The sequence below is a fragment of the Callospermophilus lateralis genome, chromosome 1, assembly GCF_048772815.1.
Source record: "Callospermophilus lateralis isolate mCalLat2 chromosome 1, mCalLat2.hap1, whole genome shotgun sequence".
Taxonomy (NCBI): domain Eukaryota; kingdom Metazoa; phylum Chordata; class Mammalia; order Rodentia; family Sciuridae; genus Callospermophilus; species Callospermophilus lateralis.
In genome coordinates, this window is record NC_135305.1 from 21,949,578 (window position 1) to 21,967,259 (window position 17,682).

General features: G+C 48.9%; 1 protein-coding gene across 5 annotated transcripts in view; it reads left to right on the forward strand.

Annotated features, from left to right (window-relative positions):
* The window catches only part of Plxna4 (plexin A4), a 353,319-nt gene that overhangs the window by 183,645 nt on the left and 151,992 nt on the right, over window positions 1-17,682 (forward strand). For 4 of the 5 annotated variants that reach the window (XM_076860344.2, XM_076860325.2, XM_076860363.2 and 1 more), the window contains exon 3: window positions 14,472-14,603. In XM_076860344.2, the coding sequence (XP_076716459.2) occupies window positions 14,472-14,603 (132 nt within the window). The remainder of the gene's footprint in view (window positions 1-14,471; window positions 14,604-17,682) is intronic. The other variant, XM_077110456.1, reaches the window with a different exon arrangement.

Genomic DNA, 17,682 nt, shown 5'->3' on the forward strand with positions numbered 1-17,682 from the left:
TATCCCACACTGCCACCCCCAAGCCTGCTCCTTGGTCCCACCATCCCTTGGTCATCCAGGCAATTCAGCAATATCACTGATTAGTCATATCCGTCACCCATCTCTAGTCCACTGTCTGAGCTTCATGGCACGTCCCTTCATCCTGTGTTGGATGTCTGCCCTCTACACCAAGCAATGGAAGAGGTTACATTCCAGAAACTTGCAACTTCCCATCGCAAAAAGGTTTATGAAGTGAAATTATTTCCATACAGTCCCAGGCTCCCACCATTCCATACAGTTCACCCCTCAACATGTCCTCAAAATACATGAGATGATACTTTTAATGCGTTTAATACATAAGCCTTTGTATAAATACTATTAGCTTAATATTGACTCTAGGCTATAGGAAAAAGGATGGGGACATTGGGGCATGTTCTAAGGCAGCATATGGTAGGCACAGTCAGAGGTCAGAGGTCAAGGACCACACCTACCCATCCAGAAGCCCTTAAAAATAGACATTCAGCTCCTGCCTCAAGAAAGAATGAAGGGTTACTCCTACCAGCAGTCTCAGTGTGGAGACCTGCAGGGGAGCAAGGCTTCTCCCCGTTTCCCTTACCTGTGATGAGGCTATGGAACTTGAGCGACCAGAGGTGCAGCCTGGGTCAACAAGCGAGTATCCTGGGCAGCTGGTACCTCCAGTTCAGCTCTGATCACGTGCCGGGTGGTGCGCTCCACGCACTTCATCTACTAACTCATGGCATCTTCCCACCAGCCAAACGGGGCTGGTCATGTCATTATTTGCATTTTCACAAATGAGAAAACCAAGGGTTTAACCAGTTAACTCACTTCTCCAAGGCCATAGAGCTAGTTCCTGGCAGGTGGGTGTTTGGAGCCCACGTTGGGGGCCTGTGGAACCCATTTTAATCTCTACACTGTTAATGTCTTGGGAAAACCTAGAAATGAACACTATGACAAGACGAGGTGCTGGAAAATGGAAATTTGAATGTTTTGCTATTAGTGGGTTAATATGATAAGCCACAATATTAACATTACTATTCCAACCCTTGACTCTCAGAGTCCTGGTGACTTCCTCCCTAGTCTCAGGTTCCCCATCAGAAGCATGGACAGACACAACTCCCAAAGGACCAGGGAGCAGTGGCTGGGGTTTGCTCGGCCTGTGAGCCGTGAGATCAATGGTATAATTGCTATGAAATATATAGGCCTTGGTGATGCTGTGCAAATAATTATAGTAACCATGGCCAGTGACGGAGAGGATGGTTTTTCAATATCTTCTTCTAAAATGCATTTCTCTACAGTTAACTTCACAGGCTTCGGGCAGAGCAGGCATCCCATATAGGCATGCGTTATTATTATTATTTTTCCCTTGGAGGCATTTCAGCTCCGATGCCTCCATCTCTTCCAGGCTGTCCCTCACCAGGGTCAAAGGTCACTTTCTGACTTGAGGAGAGTGTCTTTAGGCCCTCCACTGAGGGTGGGGGCGGGCAAAGGGTGGTCAAAAGACCCTTTGTGATATGGCGGGCAAACTTCCCCCTGGCCCTGGGGCCCCCCAGTTTTCAGCATCTGTGCATTCCAGCTCTATCTGGTGATGTCATCCTGGGACAGGCCTGTCCTTCTCAGCTCCAGAATTTAAAGCGTGGGTCCTTCCTCATAGTGTCTTTGGGAACAAATTTTCTGACTATGAACCATTCAGACACCACCCTCCCGGCCTCATGAATTCCTGGGTGCTCATTCGTGATAGTTCCAAACGTCTCTTTCCCAGGGTGGCTGCAATTTCAAAAAGTGAGGAGTGCGCAGTGACTTCTGGGCGAGATGAGCAGGAGTAGGATGGGGAGAGGAAGCACGAAGTCACACTTGGTGGTCTGTGAAATGGCGCTGAATGAGGCCCATTCCTCAAAGAAGCTCCAGCGATTTGTTGGTGGACAGGAATGGATATTCGATGGCCCACAACGATGCCTACTTCTGTGCGTGTTGTTGCTGACTAGAGGTTTGAAGCCAGAAAATGGCAGCTTCAATCTGGGACACCATGTGCCTATTTTGTGAGCTCAGGGAGGATAGACCAGACATAGCCCTGTACTCAAGCAGAACCCAGGTGTGGGAGAAAGGCAAGGGAATCCTTGAGAACCTCTGTCCCCATGCATGATGGGTGACATCAGCAGGTGCCCTGGAGTGCATTCACAGTATGCAGGAGGTGTTGACTCCATCCAGGGAGACAGCAGAGGAGTTGTCCGCTCTCAGTCATGCCTGAGCTGGGTCCTAGCGATGTGTCTTGCATCTCATGATGACTTCTCACCTCACTTTAGACACATGCACAAAAATAACCTGGGTAGCCCGGGGGTCAGGGCTGCTTTGAAATCCTAATACAGATGACGAGTAAGCAAAACTCAAACTCCTGTCTATTCCAAAGCGTAGCAAATCTAATGGCAGCTCAAAGCAACCCTCAGTCATTCAGCCAGAAGCTGGGGTCTCTGTCTGGACAATGTGCTTCCCTGGGGTGGTGCCTTTGATCCTTGGGATGAAGGAAGGAGGTTCCTTATCCTTATTTGGGGAGTTCCCCTTTGGGCAAGCCTGCACCTCCATCCGTCACACTGAGTAAACATAGGCTGTTTTTGTTACACAGACACATACACACATCTGTCCCTGGAAGGCAGACTCAGTGCTCCACGGAAGGGCTGACGCCCCAGCAGCTTGATGAGGCTGTGGGGAAAGGACCTGGAGCCGAGCTCATCACTGAGAGCAGATGTTGAGGTGATACACACTTGTCTGACGTTCCCTGGGTTATTTATTTATCAAGAAAATGGCCAGACAGTGCCTAGGGACTGAGCAATGGTGGGTCCCCTGGCACTTCCCACAGATAGTTCGGATCAGTATCTGAGGATGGGAACCATCTAGGCGGCTGCTGCTGCTGCTGTTAGGGGGACCAAAGGGAGGGAAGCTTGGCAGAGAGTCTCTGAGCATGTCTGAGGATTCTGGGACCCTTTGAGCTTTTCATAGAGTTCACGTGTTTCTGTGTATTCTACCAAACATCTCTGAAGCAACTGGCATTCAGAGAGGTGTTGGGGCCTTGCTGGGAGACCACTCCGTTACCGTCAACATCTGGTTAATTCTTCTCTATCTTCATACTAACTAACAGGGCACACTCCCTATTAACCAACTGCAACTCACAGACACAAGTACTCAGTGCTAGTGTGCTCCGGACACTTGACTAAGAGCATTTCATGCTGGATGGAATCTTACAACAGCTCTGAGCTGGGAATTCTGAGTCCCTTACTTCAGCTGAGGACACCAAACAAACCTGACACATCCTGCCTGAGACTGCAAACAGTCATTGTCCCCAGAGCAAGGAACAGGGCTGGCTGGCTCCACTGCCTCTGCTTAGCCCCATGCCACAGCCCTGCCCTAGGTCTACCTGACCCCGTGGTATCAGCCACAAAATACACTCAAAACTTGAGAGGAGAGAACGAGGGCTTCAGGGCCAGTCAAAGCCTGTGACAGCTTTAAGTGACTGCACAGGGAACATGGGTGGAGAGACACGAGGAGGTGATCCGAGTGGGCAAGTGTTACAGAGGAAGGCCCCGGGGAGCAGCTGGGACATCTTCAGGGGACTCATGGACATGGGCAGATTGAACAGAGCCAAGAGGAAAATGACGGAAAGGAAAAGGGGGAAGAGACCTGGGGACAGACCTGAGGACCCGCAGAGTCCCGGGGAAGCAGGGAAGGCACTGGCCTGACAGAGAGGGCAAGCCAGGTGGAGGCTCAGCTGGGGACTGTGCTGCCAGGCCTCAGTGGTCAGTGTTGTCAGGCTGAAGAGCGGAAGGTGAGGGGCCAAGAGGAGCCTCGGGGATGACCGTGGAGATATGCCAAGGAAGTGCTGCCGGCAGAGCTGGTGGGATGAGGAGGGGAAATCAGCCCAGAGGCTGCCATCAGGACCCGGAGAGAGCCGCAGGTTGGGACTTAGGGCCTGGAGGAGCAGAAGCCCACGCCGATTGGTAAGGTCCAGCCTGTGAGGGGGTCGGGGAGCTGATGCTGCTTCTGAGCCTGGGCTGAAACCCAGGCAGGCCCACTTTCCTTGTCTGGTCGAGACGTAATTACTGAGTCTGCCCCTGCCCAGCTCCGTGTTGGAAGCGTCCATCCTTGAGTTAGGGCCTGACCATTTCAGATTCCCAAGAACAGTGAAGCTGCTCAGGAATAGTCCATGTGTCCCCAGTGCCCTCTTCACTTTTATTTTTTTGTTTGTGTGCATGGATTTTTTCTTTTCTTTTGGAAGGGGATACTGGGGATTGAACTCAGGGGCACTCGACCACTGAGCCACATCCCCAGCCCTATTTTGTATTTAATTTAGAGACAGGGCCTCATTGAGTTGCTTAGCACCTCGCTTTTAATGAAGCTGGCTTTGAACTTCACGATCCTCCTGCCTCAGCCTCCTGAGCCGCTGGGATTACAGGTGTGCACAACTCCGCCCAAATCCACTTTCGTTTTCTTGAGGCCTCCAGCTGGATAGGTTTTTTTTTTTTTTTTTTTTTTTTTTCATTCTAGTCCAGCTGCTGATACCACTGCAGGAGGCCTCAAGTCCAGCAGAAAAGAAATACTGACCCTTCTGGGGGAAGGTAGCCTCCTACCTATGAGGGCGGGCAGAGAAGAGCGTGGCTTATCAACGTTGTAGAAGGAGGCAATGGAGGCGTGTGGATGAGGGATGGGGTCCTGATTCTCTGCCCACATCTCTGTGCCGACCCCACCCAGGTCACTGCCCGCTTTAGGAAGCAGGCCCTGCTCCTCCACAGTGCCTGGCCAGCCCTGACTCAGCTCTGGCCTCCCCGAGATGGCTCTCTTCTTGCTGAAGCCAGGGTGTGGCTTCCCACTTCTGCTTTGGTCTAACCACAGGCATGAAGCTGCTTTCATGATCCTCCACAAAGTAGTCGGTTTCCTGAGTCACTGCAGAATTCAACGAGACTCAGGTTCCTGGACAGTTCTGGCAGTGTTGGGGCAGCTGAGCCAAGGTCTCTGGGTCCATGTTAGTGGAATTCCAATCTGCTCGGCCCATCCACGGTTACAGACTCTTCAGTGCGTGTTCCCCTGCTCTCTGTCCCAAGATGACCCTTTTCTACTCCACTTCAGACAGCCCAGAGTTGAGCCGTGGGTCCTTTCTCTCTTTCCAGTCCCCTTAGATAACTGGTCAGATGTTGCCATTCAGTCTGTGAGCCACATCTTCTAACCTTTCCCAGAAGCTGCAGCTCCTCATGGGCATGGATGGGGATCACGGAGATGCATTCATTTTAATAGTACTAATTGCTAACACTCATGGAAAGTCAAAGTTACTCCTCACTCTGCCAGGTATTTTAGACCCCTGGGACGTTATCATTATCACACACAGTATCAACAACAATGAAGTATTACTGTTACTATTATTTCTGTTTTTCAAGTGATCCTTGGAAAAGTTTAGTAGATTGTCTCAGACAACACCAGTTGGAGTCAGAATCCATGCTGTGCCTTGGGCTTAAAGGCTTGCTGTCTGGTTTTTTGTAAGGTGGATTAGCTCTAGGAGGAGCCAATGCAGGAAAAGCCCCGTGGCATGGTGCATGGCAGGTGGTGAATGAACTGTCTAGTCATTTGTTCTCGCTTTCCTAGGAGTGGGAACAATCTGTCCAGGCTCCTTTTTGGAGCACAAGGAATGGCCAGCCAAGGTTCTGAGGTACAAGCGATATAAATAAGTGGTGCCTTAGGGCTCAAGGTGGTTGACCCACCAAGGTTTCAAACCTCTAACTCCAGCATGCAAATCCCCAGAGTATCTCTGAGCAGGGGCAACCAGAGGGGCTTTTCTGCAACTATAAACTATTCTGCAACTGAAATGTGAGGGTCTGAACTGCTTCTGGTCCTTGCTTCAAATCAATCATGTTGGCTTTCCTTTTGATTTCTTCAGCATCCCTGTCTTCTGGAAGTTTCCCTGTTCTTTGTCCACCACCCAAGCAGGTAGGGGAGGTCTGGAAGCCGTTGTCCCTGATTTCATTGATTTGGGCATTGAAGTCTTAATGGCAGCTTGGGAATCATGGTTCAGCTTTGTGAATGTGTGTAACGGGAGACCCAGAGGGACTGATTGTCCCGGCAATGTTTGGTAACATGGCACCAGATTTGCGCACACACAGTGCCTGTCTAATTAATTGCTGTTTACAGTCTTGCTCTTCCTTTTGCATCCTCTTTCTCCTGGCTAGAATCAGGAAATTAAAACAAAGCGCCTTCATCGTTCTGTTCTGGGGCAGCTTAAGCAGCATACGCACCGAAGCCAGGTCTAGGTGCACCTTGCAAACCCGCGACTCAGGGCAGGAAGGCACAGCCACCATGTGTAGCAGAGTCCACCCTGATCCAAAAACAGGGCACTGCAGCTGCGGGACCTGGGTGGGCTGGGTGGAGTGGTTCCAACTCTGTGCTGCCCCTGAGTCTTCCAGATGGAACATCCCTGTTTAGTTCTATAGGGGAACCTTGAGTCCTGAGAACAAATGAAGATGCTGATGAGGCTTTCAGTTCTTCAACAAGTATTTGAGCATCTGCTCCGTGGCATGGTTCAAGGGATAAGTATAGAAGAATTTCTGCCCTTGTAGATTTTGCATTCTAGGCGGGGGGGGGGGGGCAGTCACACTACAACCATGATAAATTCCATACATTATAAAGAATATAAGAAGGTGACAGGTGCTTAGGAAAAGAAAGAGAACCAGCAAAGGGGGATTGGAAGTGTGCCCTGGGGGGAACTGGTGATTTAGAGAAAAGAAGCTCTGAGAAATTCAAGATAATATTGAGTGATATTTTCTTCTCAGATTGCTTGGTTTTTTGATTTGGGGAATATTGGCAGTGAATAAGGACATGGGTCATGAGAGAACCCCCCCCCTTGGCAGGGGGTACACTTGCATCCCCTCAGTCTGATGGGAACTCCAGGTCATCTTGTCCACCACCATAGAAACTAGGCAATGTCTCCACAGGGAAACAGAGAGAGTGAAGGGGACACTTCCCACCATGTTTAGCCCCCAGCCAGCCAGCTGCCAAGATCCTCAGGCTTAATCCCACAGTTGAATCTCCTGCCTGGAATCACTGTGTCATGGAATTACACAGCGACAGTTCTAGAGGCTGAGGCATGGTCTCATCTTCAGATCCAGAGAGAACAAATGTGTGTGTGTGTGTGTGTGTGTGTGTGTGTACGTGCAAGCACGCGCGTGCACATTCATACCATAAACAAGCACCTACTGTGTGCCTGCTTCTGGTGTGCTAATTGTTCCTTCTACCTGCTTCTTTTGGGTTTGTGTAGAAAGATGCTAAGGGACAGTGACCATGGCTATATCACTTAGATCCTCTGGGAGCCAATGGAATAAACTACATATGCAGGTTCCAAATAGCTCACATGTGTCTCCTGAGAGCATCACAGGTTAGGGGGTGGTCTTCGTCACTGGTACCTCACCAAGGGCCCTCATCTACTTGTGCCTCCATGAGAGCCAGGTGAAGGCTAAGACAGCTAAGACAGCTGAAGTCACACAGGCAAGGTTTCTGGGAGAAGGAGCTGAGCCTGGGTCCCTGGCCCCTCCTCAGGCAGCTCACCCAGGCCTGTCTGCCGGACAAGGTCTCCATTCTGCAAACTAGTGGGTTTGCATTTCATTGCACAAAAGTCCCTTCACGTGGAGACTTCAGAATGACCCCGAGACAAGCCTGATAGTTTAACCGGCTCCTTGTCTATCTCCAGTTCTACCTTTATTTCCCTGCCTTTCAGAAAAGCCCTAAGAAGGTGAGGACCTTCTTACACCTGGCCCCAGCCCAGAAACCTTGCAGGTATAGACCGGGATGGGGCAGTATTAGGTGACGTGCAGAGAGAAGAAAAGGGGAGGTCAGGGGTGGCCTGAATCTTTAGAGATGAATAGTACTGTTTGCTCATTAGGGAGATTATTCCAAGCAAGACAGCAGCCAGAACGCTCTAGTGCAAGCATCTGCCTGCTACTGGGAGATGATATTTATTGTTCAATCCTTCAATGGATGTAAATAAACAGCCCGGCCCAGATAATGTTCCAATAAACAAACAAGCAGCTGCCAGGAGCTCCCTGGATGGCTGACCTTTGCAGAGGCCACCCTGCTGATGTTTTAATAGCAGTCTGCCTGGCAACGCAGGGACTCACCGTGCCAGGGATGGAGATAGGTGTTACACTGACGGGTGGATGGGCAGGGGGCCAGAGGGGCTGGAGGGAAGGGGCTGGCTGCCTAGGAAGCTCCTCAGATAGAGACGGACTGGCTGGGAAAGATGAGAGGAGAAGCCCAGATACCCAGCTAGCATGTCTGTGTGTCTCTGTGAAGCTGTATGTAAGGAATGTGCAGTGCACACTCAACGCTAGAATGAAGGCTCTGGCTGGGTGAGCCAGGGTGATGCACAATTGTGAAGTCCTAGCGTGGCCTCACCAGGTAATATAAATTGGTAGTTAGCTGCTATCCCCAGGCCCTGCATGCCCACCACCATCTAGTTGTCCCCCCACCGCCATCTTCTCTCTAGCAATGTTACTCGGGGCAGCTGGGAGCCTCCAAGAATCTGCTCCCACAGCAACTGTGTGACTGGTTGGTCCTCTCCTGTGAGCAGCTGTTAGTATTTTGACTGCCACTCAGGGTACTGGGGGACCTGCTGTGCAGGAGGCCCAGAAGGAGTGGAAATGATCAGTGAGCCTGGCAAGTGCAAGATTAGATCCAGGTCCATGCAGCTGAGTTTTCTGACTTGCTTGGCAGAGCAGGGACCTTGCTGCTGACTTGTGCATGTACCCTATGAGCTTCAAAAACATGAGGATGGTGAGACACGCTGTGTTACGCTGTAGATGGAGGGTCGGTGGGAGACACCAGTGTGCTGTGGTAAAGATGGGGAGTTGGGCAAAGTTTCCACTGAGGCATCCCCAGAAGGATAGTCACCAAGTCAAATTCTTAGCCAGGTCGATTGGTGAGTATAGAATCAGAATACTGGGAAGAGAATGGTCTAGAACAGTGTCATCCAATATGGTGGCCAGCAGCCACATTGTAAGCCCCAGTTGAGATGTGTCGTACATGTAAAGCACACGCCAGGTTTTAATGATTTAATATGAGAAAAAGAAAGTAAAATATCCCATTGATAATCTTACACTTGTATATTTATATACTTGTTAACATCATATTTAGGGCACAACAGGTTAGACAAGATAATTGTGAAAATTAATTTTACCCATCTCTTTTTCTACTAGAAAATTTCAAATGACATATGTGACCCACATTTGTGGTTCACATATACATATACTGCTCTAGAACATTCCACTAGGGCTCAAGCAAGATCTGGAGAGGCACCATTCCCTGCCACGGAGACCTTATTGCCATCAGGTCTGCTCCGTTCACACTCCCTTCTCAGGACAGTGCTGAAGAAAGACTTTTCCCTTCTAACGCTCTTGTTCCTATTTTCACTGTTTCTCTCCTATCAGAATGTTACTACCACTAATTTTGTTACTTCTGATGGATCACTCTTCTTAGTGACCTGGGAGATTTTTTACTCTTAAGATAGCTTTTGAGTAAATCCAATGTTACCCACTATATGTCTTATTGGTTAAGTTCCCTAAGGTGCCATATTGGTGGCCCGTTGTTCTATGGTGTATGGATACTCCCTGCCCACTGGCCTTACTTGGGGCTGGGCACGTCATACCTATTGACTCCCAGTAAGTCAGCCAAGGCTCCTGGAGAGAACAAACAGAGGTCTTTGAACAACTCTCTGTCATAGAGTTTGTCACCAGGCCTCATGGGTATGAAGCCAGGCATTCAACAAATGCATGGCAGATGATAAATGAGTGTGTGGTGTGTCATTCTGTTAAGGGGCTTGCAGGGTTGGGATGTGGCTACCCAGTGGGTATCAACTTTGGAAATTTACAACCTCTTCAAAACACACATATTTACATTCATAACCCACAATCGGTCTCTTTACTTTTTCTACCTTCCAAAAAATAATCAATTTCTGCTTTAATCTTTTCTCACTGCTTAGGTGCTCCACACATATCACCTACGTTGTGTCAAATAACAGACATTTGTTTAGGCTGCTGCCTCACAGCCTTTGGGGGTGGCCTCCCCATTCTTGACTGAAACACGGACATTGGTTAATGGTCTCCTTCCATCTCTACTCTCAACTTTTTATTTCTGGTCTGGGCTGTTGTCCTAGCCTGGAGCATGTTGCTACCTTCTGAGGTGCAGACCAAATGTGATATTGGAAGTGAACTTGGCCAGGATGATGACTCCATTGGTCTGTTTGTCCCTGAAATCCCATCAGAATATTGCCTAACATTTTGTTGACTCCCTGGGAATAAAAAGGATAGAAAATAATGATACTGAAGTTCCTTTCCTTGATCCTATGACTTATCTTGATTATATCTAGTATCTCAGAGCCCATCAAAATGCTGGAAGAATGTGGTTATTTTTCACTTACTAGTAACTATTTATTGAGCACCAATTATGTCTTAGGAAATGTGACAGGCATGACATCTGCCCCATGAGACCCACAGTTCCAGGACTATCGACCTGCTCCTGTGTCAACTCCTTCTTGATGATCAGTCCCATCCAGGGTGGACAACTTTCTATAGTTTATTTGCATTGTTGGGCTTCAAAGCTCAAAATCCTCTGCAATTTTTTTTTCTCTCTCCTCTAGACCATTTTATAAAAAGTATTAAGTAAGACAATAGTGTTGGGAGAGTGCTCAGCTCTACCTCTCCACACAGAAATGTGTCTTTCCTGTCTCAATTGCTTCTCTTTCCTTGGCCAAACTGCCCCAAGTCCCACAGAGACTCATTATTTTTAAATACCTGTTCATGTGGAACCTTGTCAAAGGCTTTTGGAGCATCTAAATAGCTAAGAGCCAAAGCTGAGCCAGCAGATGGGAGAACTGGGTTCTAGTCCTGTCTGATACTGGTTTACTATTGAAGTTTGGGCAAGAACCATTCCTGTCTCCGTTGCTTCATCAGTAAAATGAGAAGGTTTATGCCGGCAGTCAACATCATAAAAATTTCATAACCATCAGATGAGACAGTGTTATTTATGAATTTGCAAAGTATAAAACAAAAAATATAAGGGCTCATTATTTTGAAAATTTACAACAGCATCTTCATTCATATGCATGTTCCTCTCCCAAAAGAACTGCAGTCGATAAAGACTTGGTTCCTCCTCCACCCCTCAGAGTGATGTTTGTTTAACATCAACCACTTTGACTGCTTGAGAGGATGCAGATTTACATAACCAATAGGACCTGGTTCAGGGCGTGTGTTGGCGTATCATGTAAACTCGCAGATGCTGAAATCAAATGGAACTTGGTGTGGATCCGGGATTGCCTTTCACTAGATGTGTGACCTTGGACGGGTCATTTCACCTCTCTTGTGCCTTACCTGCAATGGGGTGATATTCGTGCTCACTTTAGGAACTTATGAGATGTAAATGCCTGACTCGTAGTAGCCATTTAATAAAGAACAATTCTTGTCCTTTATCCATATAGGGGCCCCAAAGCCTGCAGCTTGTCCATTCTACCTGAATTTTAGGATTGCCCATCAAAGGTTCAGCAGATTACACAATAAACCCCTTTTTTCCATGTCCTTGTGAGATTCTTTCAGGAAATGGACAAATGAAAGCTTTCCTTTCTGTTTTGTGGAAAGCTGTGGATTGGGGAGGGGGAGGAGAAACACCTTCCTGATTGTTTTCACCCTCTGGCGGAGGGTGGATGGTGGGGTCACAGTAGGCCAGGCTGTGAAAACTCACCTCATGGGTGTCTCCTGTTCCTTCCCTTGCCCACCCTTCTGTCCCTGCCCCCGGTCACTAACTTCCTCTAAGGTCCACTATATCCAGTACTTTCACCTCACCTGAGGGAGCAGGGAAGTTGGAACCAAACGATAAGAAGATCACTCAGGCACTGAATCTAATTTACTTTGGGGATCAGACCAAGGGCGCTGGATGGGGCTTAGTTCCGCCAGCATTCCCTATGGAGCCCAATCCTGCTGGCGGCCAAGGGGACTGGAGAGCAGCCAGGCACTCAGTATCACTCTCTGCTCCCACCCCAGGGCACCTCCCAGCTGGGGCTGAAGCTTGACTGGGCCAGGGGCCAAGGTCATCACCACACGGTCAGACTTGGGTGGTAATCCCAATTGGTTTTGCACGAACTCTCATTTCATTCAGATTAAGAAAGGTCCTGGCTGGTGTGGACATCTGGTGGCTTGGGAATGGGCACAGAGAGAGGACTCTGGGAATCCAAGGCATTTTGATTTTCAGGGCTAAATCTCTCTTCAATTCTTTTTCCGGTTTTCATTGCTCTTATTTTCATGAGCTTAATCTGAAATTAGCAAAGTCTTAAGCTTATTCATTTATTTGTTCATTTTTTAAATAAATATTTGCCAAGCACAAGAGTTTGAGCATCAATATTAGAAGTGACTAGTGAACATCTCTGGAAATGAAGAGACCAGAGGCAGATCCTGACCTTAGCCCCCGGCCTTTGGATGGCCCCACCGGGACCTACCTTGAACTACCCTCAACCCCAGGAATAAGGCCTCTCTTATAAACAGGGACTTCACAGTCAGACCTGGATTCTAATTCCACCTACAGATATCATAGCTCTAGGCAACTGTTTAATGTACCTAGGTCTCATTTTCTGTATACAATATCAATTTATCAGCTAAGATTTTGATGGGATATTAAGCCTTTGTATCGATTTAGAAATGAACAATAAGGAAATATTTTAAGAAACAACCAAGTTCAGACAATGGGCAGGCTTTGGAGTTATTTGGATTCTGGGGGTCAGGACACTATCAAGGGCCAATGTGTTTTCCCATCTCTGTGTCTGACATTCCCTGGTTCCAAAAGTCTCCTCTGATCACACCTGTTGATGGGTTGAGTCAATTTTCTCTCCATCACTGTGGTGAGAGAGTGAGATTAAGCTGATCTGTTTCTGCTCATCAAGAACAACTCTCAGAAGCAGAGAGTAGGTTCAGGCCCACCCAGAAGGTGGGAGAAGGTGGTTTAGATGTGGCAGGGGCTGCGTAAGCCATGACAAATGAGCACTAAGCACACAGGATTGAAGGGATCATATCAATAAGGAATATGCACAAAGCCACCTCTTAGCACCTGATATCTAGGGAGCTTAAAAATAATGCTGAAAAGGAAAAACAAACAAAGAAAAACCAATCAACCAAATCCTGGAACAAACTAAAGTCAAACACGTAAACCAACGGCCTCAGCGATCAGAGGCTGGTGAGCTCTGCAGAAAGAGCCATCGGACTTTCGGGTAACTGTGACCAGTTGTCATCAATGTGCCCCCCCCCAATAACTTATTCTCCTTGATCACAGGAGGGATTAAAAGTTACATATTAATATTTTAAAGTAAAAGTGCATAATGGGAATTTCTGGGATACAATGTTTTCTTTGGTTTTATTATTGAAAGCTCTAAAATTATGCCAGGGGTAACTTACAGAGTCTTAGAACCTCAAGTTCCGTGATCCCCTCGGCCTCATCTAACCACGCTCTTGGGACTGTTTGCTCCCAATGCACGTGGGAGGTGTTAGCTGGGCAGGTCATATCAGACCTGGGCACTTAGGCTCAGGATGAATCTAGAGACCTGGCCAACACCCAGGGCCAAGTGAGCATTGTGTCGAGAGCATTGTGTCCATGTCTTTTCTAGATTTGTTCTTGGTGATGGAGTGTGGGGCGAAAAGCCTCTTCTGGTTTTTTCCATGTGGCCCAAGATGTTCTCAGAAGGATTTGTGGTGGCTGGAGGATGACCTCCTGTGACGTATTCCTAGAAGGTTGAGAATGACGCATGCCTAAGCTCATGCAGGATCTTCCTGCAATCCCTGTATCCCATGCCCTGGGGACATGAAGACATCCTCTAGCAGGATTCAGAACTAACATCTATTCCAAAACCTGATGTATACGCCAGTGGTTTCAATGGCCCAAAAGAGGCTACTTGATGTGAAATTCATGGAGCTGACACCCCCCTGGTTCCCTCCAGACCACAGCAATGAGATCCAGGTACCAGTCTCAAAGAATTAGCCAACATCCTTACACCAAAATTGTTCTCTACTAACAAGTGCAGTGGGTACTACTGCCTTTTGGATGCAGGATGGCACTTTGATCTGAGGCAGCCTCGACGCTGAGCTGTTGGCCCAATCCCCAGACCCCCCTCCCCCATACCAGCCCACCCTTTATTTCCCCAAACCAGCAAGGGCTCTAAGACTTCAGCAAGGCACAAGGAACAGGAGAGAACAAGACCAGGTTCTTGCTGAAGCCCAGCTAGGTCTCTCCCTCCCCTCTCTGGGACATGCCCTTCAGGATGCCACAGTGGGCTTGGCTTTGGCCTCTGAGCTCTGTGGTGGCAGAGCTCACTGACTGTCCTTTGGCTGTTGGAAGGTCTCTGGACTGAAGCTGGGCTGTGGGCAGTAATGGTGCCTGTTCTCATATTGGTTTTGCTCTTTTTCTTCCTGCAGATCCGGGTGGATGGGCCCAGGGGCAATGCCCTGCAGTACGAGACAGTGCAGGTGGTAGAACCTGGCCCGGTCCTCCGTGACATGGCCTTCTCCAAGGATCATGAGCAACTCTACATCATGTCAGAAAGGCAGGTAAGGCTCTTTGGGCTCTGCTTGACATTTGTCTTGCCACTAAGTACCAGCCTGTGGCTCAGTGGAAACCCACAGGAACCAGCAGCAGAAAGGTGATTTGATTTATTTGGGTCAATGTGTATCCTTTCCGTACACTGCCTGGGGACTGAAGCAGGTGTGCGATAACAGGGAATAAAACATTTAAAACATCAAAATATCCAGGAGTCTAGCAGAAATCTACTGACTTCAAAATAATGGTGTGTATAAGTTCAAGGCCGACATTTACTCTCCTTTGAAGAAACCTGGTATCGATGCCCATGTTCTTGGTCCAGATTTCCCTGGAGGATGATCTCCTACCAAAGTCGCCTCCCTTGATCCTGAAGGCCTGAGATGGGTAATGTTTCATGGCCATAAGAGCCGAGTTAGAGAAGCACAACGAGGAAAGGAGTTTACAAAGACCAGAGTGTGTGCGGAAAGGGCGAGATGCAGTATGTGCTCTGAGCCTTGGTGTGTGCCAAAGACCCTCTGCAGAACCTCCAGAAGATTCCATGAAACCAAACCAAGAACAGATAGGGCCCAGGGATTACTACTGTTGGCGGAAGCTGAGCAGGAGGTAGAAAGGTGGGGCTTTGTTCTGAGACTCATTTGAGCCCTCTCTTTCTCAGGGGTCCCTGTGCTCAGACCCGGAGTTGTGTCTGTAGCAGGTGGAGGAAGAGATTTCCTCTGGAAATACCATCTCCCCTAATTCATGCCCCATCATTTCACCCCACAATACTCAACCCACCCCAGGCGTGGGTCGGCACTGCCGTACCTCTGCCCCGTCTTCTCTGGTGAGTGGGCCAGCCCTGGGCGATGTCCTTCCCGCCCATGAATATGGATGTGTTGGCTCTGAGGGGCAGAGGCAGCAGCCCTGGGAGACAGATCTCCCTCTGATTCATCTTCATTAGCGTGGCCTGAACTCTCTGGAGGACCTTGCTGACAGAGTCTGGATTGTCCTGCCTGTCCCCTCTCTGCAGAGTAGGGGAGATGAATTCCACATTATGCCACCCACAGGACTTGAGCGTTATGCCTGGGCAGCCCACAGCAGCTCCACCCTCCCCAAGAGCACAATGGCATCTTCTCTCGGTGTGGGGCTCCCAGTCTCCCAGCGTCAGCCACACAGGGACCCATTGTGGTGCTCTTGTGGAAGCTGCCATGGCTTGGGAATGGGAGTGGGGGTGTCTGAGATGGAGTCGGCCACTGCCGATGAGACTCTCCCTTTGTCCCCATGCTTTACTTTTGAAAATGAGATTCCCGCTCCCCACTCCTTACCTGCCTCCCAGGCCCTAGGAGCTGAGGGGAAGCATCTTTCCTTGGTGGAATGAACCCTTCAGAAAGGCCCATGGTTGCCCAAGCACTGAACATTTCAGGATGTCTTGCTGACCTGAGACTGAAAATATGGAAGGACTTCCAAAGGCAGGCAATATAAGCTGATGATGTAATTGTCAGCTGCCTCTGACAGCCCCACCTGTCCTTGCCTGCCTTTGTTCTCAGCCAGCTCCTCCTCCTCCTTGGTGGTCCGGGCAGTACCCACTCCGGCTTGGCAGTGAGGCATGGTGGGAGCTCTGGGCTTTGGAATATTGGAGAGGAAAGGGGGGTGGGAACGTAGAGGGCCAGGGCGTTCATTCCTTCTAAAGCTGCTTCTCACAGAGGCAGGGATGGCAAATTGTGGCCCCAAGGCCTCATCACTGGGGCCAATACTGGTGTCCACTGGGTTTGCAGATTCACTGGTAGTGGTTACATGCGCTGGTCTTGGCATCAGAATATCTGAGCATGAGTCTACCATTCACTAAGCTCTACCACTTGCCAAGTAAGGTCTTGGGTGTCTTGACGAGTCAGCATCCTCTACTGTCATGAGAAGGTACTGATCATACCAGACAGTGCTGTTCCAGGATCAAGTGAGATAATACCTATAATAAGCTGAGAACCGAGGCCCGCCCAGAGTAAGTGCTTGATGAATGGAGAGGCTCTTGTGTTTGTGACCCTGCAATAGGATTTCCCAGCCACTGACTGTGTTTGGAGCCAAGCAGAGGCTGCACCAAGGTTCTGGACAATCCGTAGCTTGGGAAGGGCCCATGCAGGGCCGAGAGTGGAGTCTTTTGCCCTGAGAGTGGGGCACACAGGAGTCCAGGTCAAGGCTGAGGCAGGAAGGGAGCAGAGATCCAAGTCCAGCAGAAGGCACTTCAAGAACCCAGGCTGCTTCCCTGATTGGGCGTGCTGAGTAGAGCTGGGGCAAGAGCAGCGTGGTGAGCATGCCCAGGGGTTTGCCAGAGCCAGTGCATCAAGACTAATTCCAGCCTCCATTAGCCTGTGGGCCAGCCTCGACCGTGATGGGTCACTACCCTTGGCAGGCCCCTGCATGTGCATGGCAATGGGGCACTCCTGAAAACCACCTCCCTTCTCACCAGGGCGTTGTGACCTCATCCTTCCACACTTCACTCCTCCACGTTCTTCAGTGGGCTCCTCCCGGCCCATCGTTAGACACCTCTGCAGTAGCTTTTCTCTGACCCGTCTGCTCTGACTCCACTGTCTCTCCACCCCAGACCCTCGGCAGCCTGAGGGCAGCCCTGCATTGTGTCTGCTGAAACCTCACCTAACAGACCCTGACCCTTTTTTAATGAACGATGAACCCCCTGTGTTGTCATTGAACCCGAACTGAAAGGAAAGGGACCAAAATATGTATCTGTTATTTATGTGAATTTCCAAGTCCAAGCCCAAATAATTTAAAGACTATTCAATAAAATAAATAAATAGATTAATAAGTAAAAAAAAAAAAACTTCAGGTGACTTCAGATGATCATGAGTTTGCCACAGATTAGGCTACTTAAAAAACAGAAATGCATTTTCTTACAATTCAGCAGGTTGGAAATCCAAGGTCAAGGTGTCAGTGGGTTTGGTTTCTTTTGAGGTCTCTCTCCTTGGCCACCTTCTTGCCGTGTCCTCTCGTGTATGTCCTCTGTGTGTTCATGTCCCTGTTGACTCTCTTTGTCTCCTAATCTCCCCTTCCTATAAGAAGACTCATCATATTAGATGAGGGCCCCTCCTTAAAAGTGTCATTTTA